The sequence below is a fragment of the Sparus aurata genome, chromosome 1 (genome assembly GCF_900880675.1).
Source record: "Sparus aurata chromosome 1, fSpaAur1.1, whole genome shotgun sequence".
NCBI classification, from domain to species: Eukaryota; Metazoa; Chordata; class Actinopteri; order Spariformes; family Sparidae; genus Sparus; species Sparus aurata.
In genome coordinates, this window is record NC_044187.1 from 11,971,493 (window position 1) to 11,983,068 (window position 11,576).

At 40.4% G+C, this 11,576-nt stretch overlaps 1 protein-coding gene across 2 annotated transcripts in view; it reads left to right on the top strand.

The window, feature by feature from the left end:
* tll1 (tolloid-like 1) overlaps window positions 1-7,356 on the top strand; it is a 57,112-nt gene extending 49,756 nt beyond the window's left edge. For both annotated transcript variants that reach the window (XM_030434958.1, XM_030434969.1), the window contains 4 exons: window positions 224-351; window positions 4,203-4,416; window positions 4,661-4,911; window positions 5,123-7,356. In XM_030434958.1, the coding sequence (XP_030290818.1) occupies window positions 224-351; window positions 4,203-4,416; window positions 4,661-4,911; window positions 5,123-5,257 (728 nt within the window). In that variant the 3' untranslated portion in view covers window positions 5,258-7,356. The remainder of the gene's footprint in view (window positions 1-223; window positions 352-4,202; window positions 4,417-4,660; window positions 4,912-5,122) is intronic.
* The last annotated feature ends 4,220 nt before the right edge of the window (window positions 7,357-11,576 follow it).

Below are 11,576 nucleotides of genomic sequence, written 5' to 3' on the forward strand. Positions count from 1 at the left end.
TTGTTTAAAACATGCGTGCATGCCATGTGAAATTCACACTGAACTTGTCATCAGGATGTGTTTCTTTGAAATCTTTTCTTTCTCTTTTGGTTCTCTGGTTTCTCTCCTTCCTGTTCCTTTTCCATTTCCTCTGACCTTTTCCTGTGCAGCCATGATTTTAACTTCCTCTCTATGTGTGTGCTTACGTGTGTGTGTTTTTCTGTGTGCGTGTTTGTGTGTCCAGCCGAGTGTGAGCATAAGATCCACAGCCCCAGCGGGACCCTGAGCAGCCCCAACTGGCCAGACAAGTACCCCAGCCGCAAGGAGTGCACCTGGGACATCACAGCCACGCCGGGACACCGAGTCAAGATAGTAAGTCTGATGAAATCAAGCAGATTTCAGGGCTTGTGAAGGATTCCTCTTCCACTTTTAAACCCTTTAGCATTACTGGCCTTCTTCCCTTCCTCCTAAGAATATGTTATTCTGTCTGTGGGGTCATATTGTATGTAAAAGCCGCAGGCTGCCCTCCCCCTTCTTGCACGCTGATCTCTCTTTCCCATGTTCCACTTATGAAACCCAAATGTGAATGGGGGAGAAAGTGCACGTTTGTATGTACGGGCGCACTGTGAGCGTGTGCTCATGCGTTAGAAAGAGGCCTTGGGCAGTGGCCATCTGCGTCCTTGTGTCTTTCTATGTGTGTGTATATATCTGCCTGCATTTAGTCTGCATGTGCACACATTCGTGCATGTAAGCATTTATGTGTCACCAAAGACAGTCGTCTGCACATTTGACTGAGTCATTGCAGATGTTCGTATTTAGGAATAACCCGACATATTGTGCTCTGCCCTGTGCATCATGGAGGCTGAAAGCTGTGATTTGCAAGGTTATTTGTCTGAAGAGCGACAGAGAGACAGAGAGGGGAAGAGATAATCTCAACTTTTGTGATGGCATGTTAGCTCAAACAGATGGTGTTTGGCTAACAATGTTAGCACTGATGCAAATGGCGTAGCGCAGCAACATATTGGAACAATTTATTAAATTTGTATTTAATATTATGGTTTGATTTGCTCTATTTGGAAATCATTAATCATTTTAGGACGATTGGGGTGATTTTACAGGGGATTGCATTTTAATCAGACAGCCCTTCTATGTTTAATGAATTATTCAAGAATGACCAAGAATGTTTGCTGAGCCTGCGTGTCAGTCACAACAACAAACTCTTCTGTAACTAAGAACCCTTAAATTGGATTAAATTATGGAAAGTCTGATGGACTTCTGTTGTAGATTGGTCAAGGACAATTAGAAAGTACTAGTTCTGTTTTTTTATCATGAAGCAAAAACTTGTAGGCCCTAATGGAGTTTGTCCAGACACTCACATTCACACAGCGTGCTACACAGTGCAATGAGTATATACCGTGTTCACAAGGTTGAAAACCCCCGTAACACTCATTATTTTACATACAGTTTGCCATTTTTCAATGTTTTATCTCAAGTTTTTATACCTCATTCATCTAAAATATGCATTTCATGCTTTCATATCTCATTGATAACAACACTTTTACAAAGTTTAGAGACCTGATTCACCTGTTGGGCCAGAGACTAAAGAAAATGGCAGCTTGAGTTTACCCAGTATGAGATGTTGCTGTTCGGTAGCTATCAAAGCAACACAGCACATAAAATAAAGACGGCGGAAACGTGAAACATGTTGGAACTAACCTGTTATATTCACCGCTGATAATTGAGATTTCACATCACGTCTCTGCGATGCAAATCATTGACAAGTTGTCTACCAGCATCTGACCCGCAACACCACAGGGATTCGGTCTCTACACTCACACTTGCCTGGTCTAGACACAAAGTCAAAAACATCACACACTCAGTACAGTCATGCAAAGTGTTTGGATTTGGCTCTTCACCTCGCTTCCACTCTGCAGCGTCCTGCTGAGCTCGCTGCGTGGCATCAAAACTGCCATTAACTGTCATTTAGTTTTGATAATCTCTAATCACTGCTTACGCAACTGAAAAACACAAATTCCATCATCAGCTGTCACAACACATTTAGTAGTTTTTGCAACTGTTTTGAATGTGTGACTACACTTCATTTACACACATACACACACATTGGAGATTTTGCTCGTGTGTGTGTGTGTGTGTGTGTGTGTGTGTGTGTGTGTGTTTTGAGATTAGCAGGGGTGCTCTCTATATCCACAGTAATGACATCACAGCGGCATAAATTTAATACCAGAAATCTGAGCATAGACATGAAGGTCATCCTGTTATTGCTTCTTCACTCTCTGTCACACACACACACACACACACACACACACACACACACACACACACACACGTTCACACACCAAATTCTCTTGAGAGTAGTAAACAGATGCACAAACCAGTGTGTGATCCGAGCTACAGTCAGAAACATCTTGAAGCCATCACGACCCCAGAATCCAACACTTCACCTTCGCTCTCCTCTCTGTTTCTGTCGGGTTTGTTAAAAATCAATTTGGTGTGGTGTTTGTGGTGGCGTGATGGAGCGATCAGAGAGATGTGTGACTGAGCGTGGGAGAGAGGCCTGCAAGGTGTTATGACTCAGCTCAGGGTGACTTGATTAGATTATGAATCGTGACTGTGTGTACATGCGTGTCGGTGCGTAAGCAACATGTACACAAAGACCGAGGGAGGCAGGGGTTCCGCTCTGTAGTATCAAAGAGTATGTAAATATATTTATTTTGATTTAAAAGTGTGTAACACTGATGTAAGACCCTGGAAAACTATAATTAAGTTATTTGTGACAGAAATTTGGTAGCTTTAATACACATGTTTAACATTTTAGGCGGATATTTCCGGATGAAAAGTTTGCGTCTGAGAGAGAAATAACTGAGCTCGTCCCAAACTCAACTCAGCTCTTCTGTTTTTTACCTCTGAACCTGACTCAAGCCAGATGCAATTAATGTTACCTACGTACGTGTTTGTGTCACCCTGTCACGCAGAGTCCCACATGAATTGTTGCTGCCTTGTAAGCAACAGATGTGCTGTGTTGTGCTCAAAGCATTGTCACATAAATAACAAATCATAGCACAAGGCATACAGCCCCAACAGACAGTAGGTCCATCACTTAATATCACATGAGACTTTCACAAAAACAACTCGAAAGCACCACGTCAAATCACCGAACCTGAACCGACCTCAGCATCATTTTTTTAAATATTTAGGTAAATATTTAGGTAAAATATGTCAGATGGCTGACAAAACAAATAGACAAGCTGGTGAAAATCAACATTTAGCACCTTAAGATACTCTTCTCAGGAGTTGGAGAAGAACAAATAAGAGTGAAAATTGGACTTTAATCTGGAGGTTGGAAACACCAAATGACTGATAATGTTGTATCTGCTAACCTGGATACTGTTTGTTCGCCATATCAATTTAAAAGTTGGGCAGTCTTGTGTCATGGCGGTTTTTCTGCTGCCCGCAACCTGTTATTCAGCGAGGTTTTCTAGCTTCTCCATCCAGCCACACTAACTTGGGACTTAAGGATTAGATCCCGATGCGATACAACAAAGGCTGTTACAAAAGATACACCAATGTCATGAATCTCTTTACAGTGTACTATACTTTTATCACTGACTTGCCTTCAGATTGACTTTCACAGTCGGTGCTCTCATAGCCACCAACTCGTTACAATGGGAGTTTAAATGGAAAGTTCATCCCCCAATAAAAAAAAAAAACACATAATGTAAACATTAATGGATATCTCCTCAACTGAGCTATAATATTAGTTTGCATTAATTAGCTAGCCTCTCATCCATGCATGCTGCGTTCTGCTTGTGATGTGGATGGTGGGTGTATTTTTGTTTGAAAGAAAATAGTTCCTACAGCTCACCACAAGGTCTGTGGAATGTCTTTGGGTAACCAGGTTGTGATTTCTGGAAAGAGACATTACATGTTCAGATCTCAAAAACTCTGGTTGAACTGGTTCTTAAATGCTGTTTTATTTTTGGTGCTTAAAGCCTTGCAACAATGAAATTTGAGTCACTTGACAGCCATGTGCCTTCTCAGAATCAAAGTCCCATTTATTCTGGATACTCCTGGGAACCTTGGCCTCAAATGTTTCCACTGGAACCACTCTCAAACAAACAAATAGTCCCCACAACAACAAGGAAGGCTCATTTCTCACTCAGCGATGTCTCACCCTCTCTGTCTCTCCGCATTTACCTTGACAGACCTTCAATGAGTTTGAGATTGAGCAGCACCAGGAATGTGCGTATGACCACCTGGAGGCCTTCGATGGGGACAGTGACACAGCAGCCATCTTGGGTCGACTGTGTGGCAGTAAGATCCCGGAGCAGCTGGTCTCCACCGGCAACAAGATGTACCTCCGCTTCATTTCTGATGCATCGGTACAACGGAAGGGCTTCCAAGCTACACACTCCACAGGTGTGTGTCTGTATGGAAGCATATATTGTGTCTTTATGCATTTGATATAAGATCTGACTTTATGTTTAAGACTGTGTGAGTCTTCACAGCATCACTCACAGTCACCAGCTCGGGTTCCTTCAGTTGGAATAGTTTTTTAAGAGCAACATCTCCCTCTAGTGGTTCACAGCAGCATGTACACGATGGAAATCATTCATAAAATCTGACCCTGTCCGCCAACTCGCTCTTTCTTAATTCTTTGCAGAGTGTGGAGGTCGTCTGAAAGCAGAAGCTCGTCAGAAGAACCTCTACTCTCACGCCCAGTTTGGAGACAATAATTACCCGGGTCACACCGACTGTGAGTGGCTGCTGACGGCCGAACAGGGCTACGGCATCGAGCTCACCTTCATCACTTTTGAGGTAGAGGAGGAGGCCGACTGTGGTTATGACTACATCGAGCTGTACAATGGGTATGACGCCAACTCACATCGACTCGGCCGCTTCTGTGGTTCAGGGGTAAGTTTCCATCGAAGGCTAGATGCCACTAAATTCTAAAATAATATAACACAACAGTAATTGTACCTACTGATATTCTATTAAGGCTCAAATCAGCTTCAGAATAAATGGTAGGGCATGATCCTTGCTCAGCTTTTGGGGCTGATGCAGATACCGATATTAGGATGTTTGAGAATCTGCTTCACATGTTGCTCCGTCTTCACCTCCTCAGCCCAGAGAGGGGATCTACTCACCCGGAGGCGCTATGCTCATCCGCTTCCACAGCGACGACACAATCAGCAAGAAGGGCTTCCACATCCGCTACACGAGCACCAAGTTCCAGGAGAGCCTTCACACCAGGAAATGACCTCACACACAGCCCGTGACCTCTGACCTCTGTGCAGCCCCACCACTGTTACCCTGACCTTCACCATGGCAAAGAGAAAAGCACAGCCTGTCCCCTCTTCTCAGACCCACAGACAGACGTGGACGCTTGCCAGCAGCGGGAGGAAGACGATACTTACGTGAACATTTGTCCCCCTCTGTGGCTCCACACAGGTCGTCGCACTCTGAGATGAGACAGGAAATACAGCGAGATATCAAGTTTGAACAAATGTGGGGAAACACACTGACAGTTCAGTGAGCCATTTTTGTGGAGGAGATGGTTTTGATTACTGGACATGGAGCTTACCTCACTGTGGACAAAGGGTTCCCGAGGATCCGAGTCAGTTTACTGAGATGCTCACACAAAAGAGTACAAACACACATAAACATGCTTGACTCATATTCTGAATTATTAACTATGGATGCTTGAGGAACTGAGAGGCTTCTACCTGAACAAAAACGCATCCAACAAGGGAGTTTTGAGTCTTTCCGGCTCCGTGAACTGTGCGACTTACTGTGATCAGACGGCTGCTCGTACCAACAGTAAGTGAGAGGAAACAGACATTTTTATTGCCTTTGATGCCTGGGAACTGGTCTCTTTAACCCAGCTCAGAACGGCTGCAGATTATTTTATTTCATGTCTTATTGTAAAACCCATTGTGTTTACTGTATGTCTGTGTGTACAGAGAAAATAACAAAAAACAAAAGGCCGAAGTCCGTCCTTTGCCCTTTTGCTTAAAGCTTATGCAGACGACCATCGTGGAATGGGGAAAAAAAAAATGCAAATGGATAATTTCCAAAATGAACTGTGATGTTAATGTAAAGCCTTGCATTATGTTGTGTGTGTCCTCGCTGTTTTTTGAGTTTTGCACCATCTTGTAACAAACTGAGCAACTTCCATGGATGTTTCCACCTCACCCCCTCCAAAAAAAAGTTGTTTTTTTCAGTGGATATCGGAAGGGAATATTTTCACAGCTGTCTCTCGGAGTGACACGATTCTGATTGAAGGAGAGATTCCCATGGTGCTAAAAATAAAAACACACTGAATGACAGGTGACTGCAGATGCAAGTAAAGGTTTTCAATCGGAGACACAGTCAGCGTGCAAACAGCACACTGCATCAACAGCACTAGTCCTGTGGAACTACAATATTGCCTTAGAACCAAAATGTATGCTATCGGAGGTCGCTCCTATGCTCTTGCACAGGTGTTTTCGAGGTTTTCTGGCAGCGTATTTCATTTGTTTGGAGATCTTGAATGGTTTTATTGTAAAAAAAAACTAACAAAAAAACCTAACAAACATGGGAAATGTAGTCTGTGTGAGAGATAGAGTGTCAATGGTGCATGTGTGTTTGTGTGTCATTTTTGTAGCTGCTCTCAGAGATACATACACACACGCGCTTACACGTCCACAAAAACACAAAACACACCTCATTCGTGTGCGTTTTCCCAAACATATCTGAACACACCGTTTCCCTTCCCTAAATTTGGAACGTGGAGAGCAAAGTGCAGTAAAGTTGCAGAAATATCATGGTTCACACAGGGTGCATCATATCTGTGTTAAATGCAAATGTGTAAGTGTGTGTTATAGGAGATCATAGAGAAATAATGTGTGTGTATGTCTGTAAACTGTTTTTAAGTTGAAAATCATTCATCGCTGTACGTGCCAAGCTCCAGGTGACCCTGATACACTGTAGTTTTTGTTTTTATCATTCCACCTCTGTAGTTCAGACACCAACATGACGCCCTCTGCATCAGTCATTAAAATACACACAGGTAAAAACTGCACGCATCTGTCTTTCATGGATCATTGCTGGGTTTTGTGAATGAATTGATGTGTCTCAGATTTGTGGCCTGTTTAGAAGAGAAGACTGTGCCAAGTGACAATTATTGATCCATCAGTCAAGTCCTGGCATTTTACCGTTATGATAATTATCTTTGTGTTTTCTTTCACACTATTATTTTCACATATATTATGAATGGATGGTATTTAATGGTCTGCTGTAATTTATTACTCAGTCAGGTGTAGTAAAAAAAGCCACCCTAAAAAAAAAATTAAACAACCATTTGAGTGTTTTTGTTTATTTCCTGTCAGCAGGTGTTTCTGTCACTTTAAAGCTTTTGCATCTGTATATACATATATATATATATACATATATATATATATATATATATATATATATATATATATATATATATATATATATATATATATATATATATATATATATATATGTGTTATTTGAGGTAAGATACAATCTTGTTTGTGTGAAACCGCTCAGTGAGCTACGTCATCGTTGTCACGCACACCAACATGGCCGCCACATCGTCACAGAAAAGGCTCTGGAAAAGACAGTAAATCTGTCCATCTTGAAAAATGCAGTTATGCAAGAGTTTATCAGTTTTGTGAGCTGCTTACATGTACAGGACCAGCTCTACAATGTTTAGGTTGCAGGCATTGGTGACCATTCATCGAGATGTCACTAACATGACTGCAGACTGTGTAGTATTTTTAATTACATATATTCACAGTCTTATAATTTCAATAGCTTTATGACAAACTGACTTAGAAAATCAAATTTTGAATTGACAAACAATGACGGGATCAAAAAATTACTTGTCTCTCTCCATTTAATCTACTACCATTTAAAGTTTTTTGGGAAACCGGAAGGGGGCGTGACTTCCGCTGTCTATGCGGAAGTACCAAAAACTGCAGTTCGAATGGCCACTTGCGACTGCTTCCAAAAGCGAGTCAATTCCCAGAAGAGCCCATGTTAAAATGTCCAACTGTATAGCAGAAATAAACATGGTTGCAGTCGGGTACAAACGCGGTTTTGGTGTCTATACTTAATTATATGGAGTTGAATTTTTATTTAAGTTATCGCATAATTAGGGGGGCGTGGCCCCTTTGAGTGACAGGTAGCCAGGAGCTCGGCTTCACCTCAGCTAATTGCAGTAACTGAACTTGATCTCTTGGCATTATTTATGGTGTTGATGCCTTTTGGAGGATTTTAATACAAATATCAGACACATGATTTGTCTTTCTGTGCAGTTAATTTGACTAAAAGGGACAGAGGCCGGTGTTTTTGGATTAAGGAGCCAATCTGTTAACGAGGTTACCTGGCAACAGCAGCTGGAGCTGGCGGACTCTGAAGGAAAACACCCGGAGTCGAAGAGAGTACGAAGTTTGTTTGCTGTTTAAACTTTTTAGATGAAAAAACAGATTTATCTTCACTCGCCCCTTCCATAACAAACCACGGAGGTACCGAAACCGACTGTTATGTATTATAACTCTCATATTTGACTGCAGAATGGAGGAGAAATGTAACCTTAACGCTGCATCATGAACATACAGATGGAAGAGAAAAGACACTGCAGGATAAGAAAAAAACGAGTAACTGGTGAGTGCTAACTTTGCTCAGATTGATTGAACACCAACACACACCCTCTGTGCCAATTGTTTGTCGCCATCTTGCGGCTAGCGTTGAGGTAGCTTTGGTAAGTTACACGAGGTGCAAATCTTTATATGTAAACACAGATAGCTTGTGACTTATTTGGTGTCAGCTACCTTGGTGGCAGCCTCCAGCTACGTGGAATTAACTCCACCTCTGTGCCCATTTTTTTGTGGGCTAGTGTTGGGCGGATTCAGGCACAGCCAAGATGGCGACGCCCCTAACAGCCACTTTAGTGCTTCATTCTGGCCCCTCAGAAACATGTTGGTCTGTCCACTATTTTATGTAGTCGAGGGATTAAACACGACTGACTCATGTTTATTATTAAGTCTAGAAGTGCTGGAAGATTATTTTTTGATCGACATATTCTAAAAAAAGGGTTGACTATTTTTGTAGGCCAACCTTAGTTAGCATCGCCCTGGTTACCTCGACAAAAAGCTTATGAGTATTTTTTTAATGTATTTTTTTATTTCGATACATCCACTTTTTGTTCAGCAAAATAATCTTCATATTTGAAAACCACTTTTGTGATTTTTGAACTGTGGATTCAACTGCTGGAGGTCAAAAGCTAATGTTAGGCTATAAACAGACTACTACATTATAGTTGCATGACTTAAACGTCACCAGAACATTAAACTCCTTACCACACAATCTAACAAGATGGACTAGTGAGTAGACGAGCCTCTGTGTGTGTGATAAATTCTGTAGTTGCATTTAGCCATTTTTAGGAAAATTAAGTGCTTTTTAATGAAATTGGGGTACATTTACTTATGTATGTCTTGGAATAAAACCTATAAATATCCTAAGTCTGCGGTAACCACAGACCGTATGTGCAAAAATGCTAACAATGTTCCGGGTTTTAGGGCTACAGACTAAAGCACTGTAGTCTACCTATTATATTCCATCTCACAATTAATTTCCTACATTCTGCAGTGCTATACAAGCAGTGAGCCAAGCGGAAATTAAATGGTGCACCAACAGGAGGTCTGATCCCTCAGCTGATGACCTCTGACCCCACACATGACTCCTGCCAAAGCAGAACAGCTGATCGGTCAGGTCAAGTTGCTGCTCTGATAATTCTTTATACAAATACCCCTTTTAAACTGATTACCTTTTAGCACTACTCATATTTATAGTCACTCTGGTTGCACCTGCTAGACTCCACATACAATTCTACTAGAGTGAATCAAGATTTATGATTATTATTCATAATTAAAAATTATATAAACAAATAAAAAATGCACCTTTAACCATTTGAGGCTGGTAACAACAGTAATGTTGCTTTCCATAAATAAACATTTTAACTTTTGACCCATTTTAAACACAACAGCTTGATGTATCTTGAGGATAAGCTACTTATCTTTATTGGATCAGTTAGATGAGCTTCAGTTGTCACACATTTGGTGCAACGCATCTCCAGCTGTTTGCTGCTACTGTTATTCAACCAGTTCACCACAAGATGGTGCTTTATTTGAGCTATCCAAAGGTCAGTGCTCTGAAGTGGTTCTTTTCTTATGCTGTTTCCTGCTTTAGTGGTTGTATGTTTTTCATTATAGCACGACCATCTTTCAGAGGAATACAGAACATTGGTTAACTATTTTTGTAAAAATGTATAAATGCCTGTTAAAAGGCTGTAACTTCTACTATGAGGAAAATGTTCTGTAGTACCCATGTTGAATATTCATGTTGAATTAACACAACTTATTGTGGGACTTCGTCAGTTTGGCTTGATCTGCCACTAGTTAAAGAATGTTTGTTTGACTCTCAAACCTCTCATCTGCAGCAGTGTGTTCAGAACAATTCCAATTCTTGTAACTTTGGCTCCATCTACAGTTTATATAGAGAACTGCAGTCATAATGCTATAACCATCACTGTATGGTTAAGCAGAGTTAAAGGACCAATTACCAAATATTAGGAAAAAAAAAATATTTTCCCACTTACCTCTAATAGTATCTACCCATGCATGTAGTTTTGATTTCATTTGCTGCATTTGGAAAAATCTGCTACCACAATACAATTAGCACAATTCATAGTGTGTCGAAGCATTTCATGTTTTTAGGCATTAAAAAAGCCTTTAAACCCCGATGAAGACCAACAAGGTAATAATTATTACTATTACTATTATTGTTGTTGTTATTATTATTATTATTATTATTATTATTATTATATTATTATTATTATTATTTTATTAAATTAACCCATAGGAGCTATCCTGTGTCTCTGCTCATTAATTAAGAGTATATATCTGCAACTACAAGGTCTATTTGAATAGTCAAGGTATTGTGATAAAGAGGACACTTGAAATATTTTTTCAGACATAAGTACAAGTACTGGGTCCGAGCAAATTAAGTTAGCACACAGCATAAATGAAAGTTTTTTTTTTTTTTAAAAACTTAAAATTTTAGAATGAATATCACTGAGGAATGATGCAGCTGCAGCTCCAAATCTCAAGCAAACCATAGCAAAACATCTGAACATTACCTGCCAACTTTTATCCTAATAAAGTGAATCAGAAAAAAATTCGAGAGGTTTTTGTACAGAGCACTGGGGCACAATTTAAAAAATGTGCCATTTTGTAAATTCACTACTGTAGTGCCATTTTGACACCACCTGTACCCCTACAGTGTAGGTACCAAACTATATATTTTACTTATATGATACCATAAGTGCTCAAAAAATTGCCCAATTGGGCTCCGCTCAGGCTTAACAGGTTAACTCATGAACAAGCCCTGAAAACTAAAAGAGGTTTAAAAAAAAAATGTTGTGCCTTAAGTTAAGTGCAGCAACTTTAGAAGAAAAAAGGACATATCCAGTGACAAATCAATATTTTCCTGGACTTGCACTTAAAAAA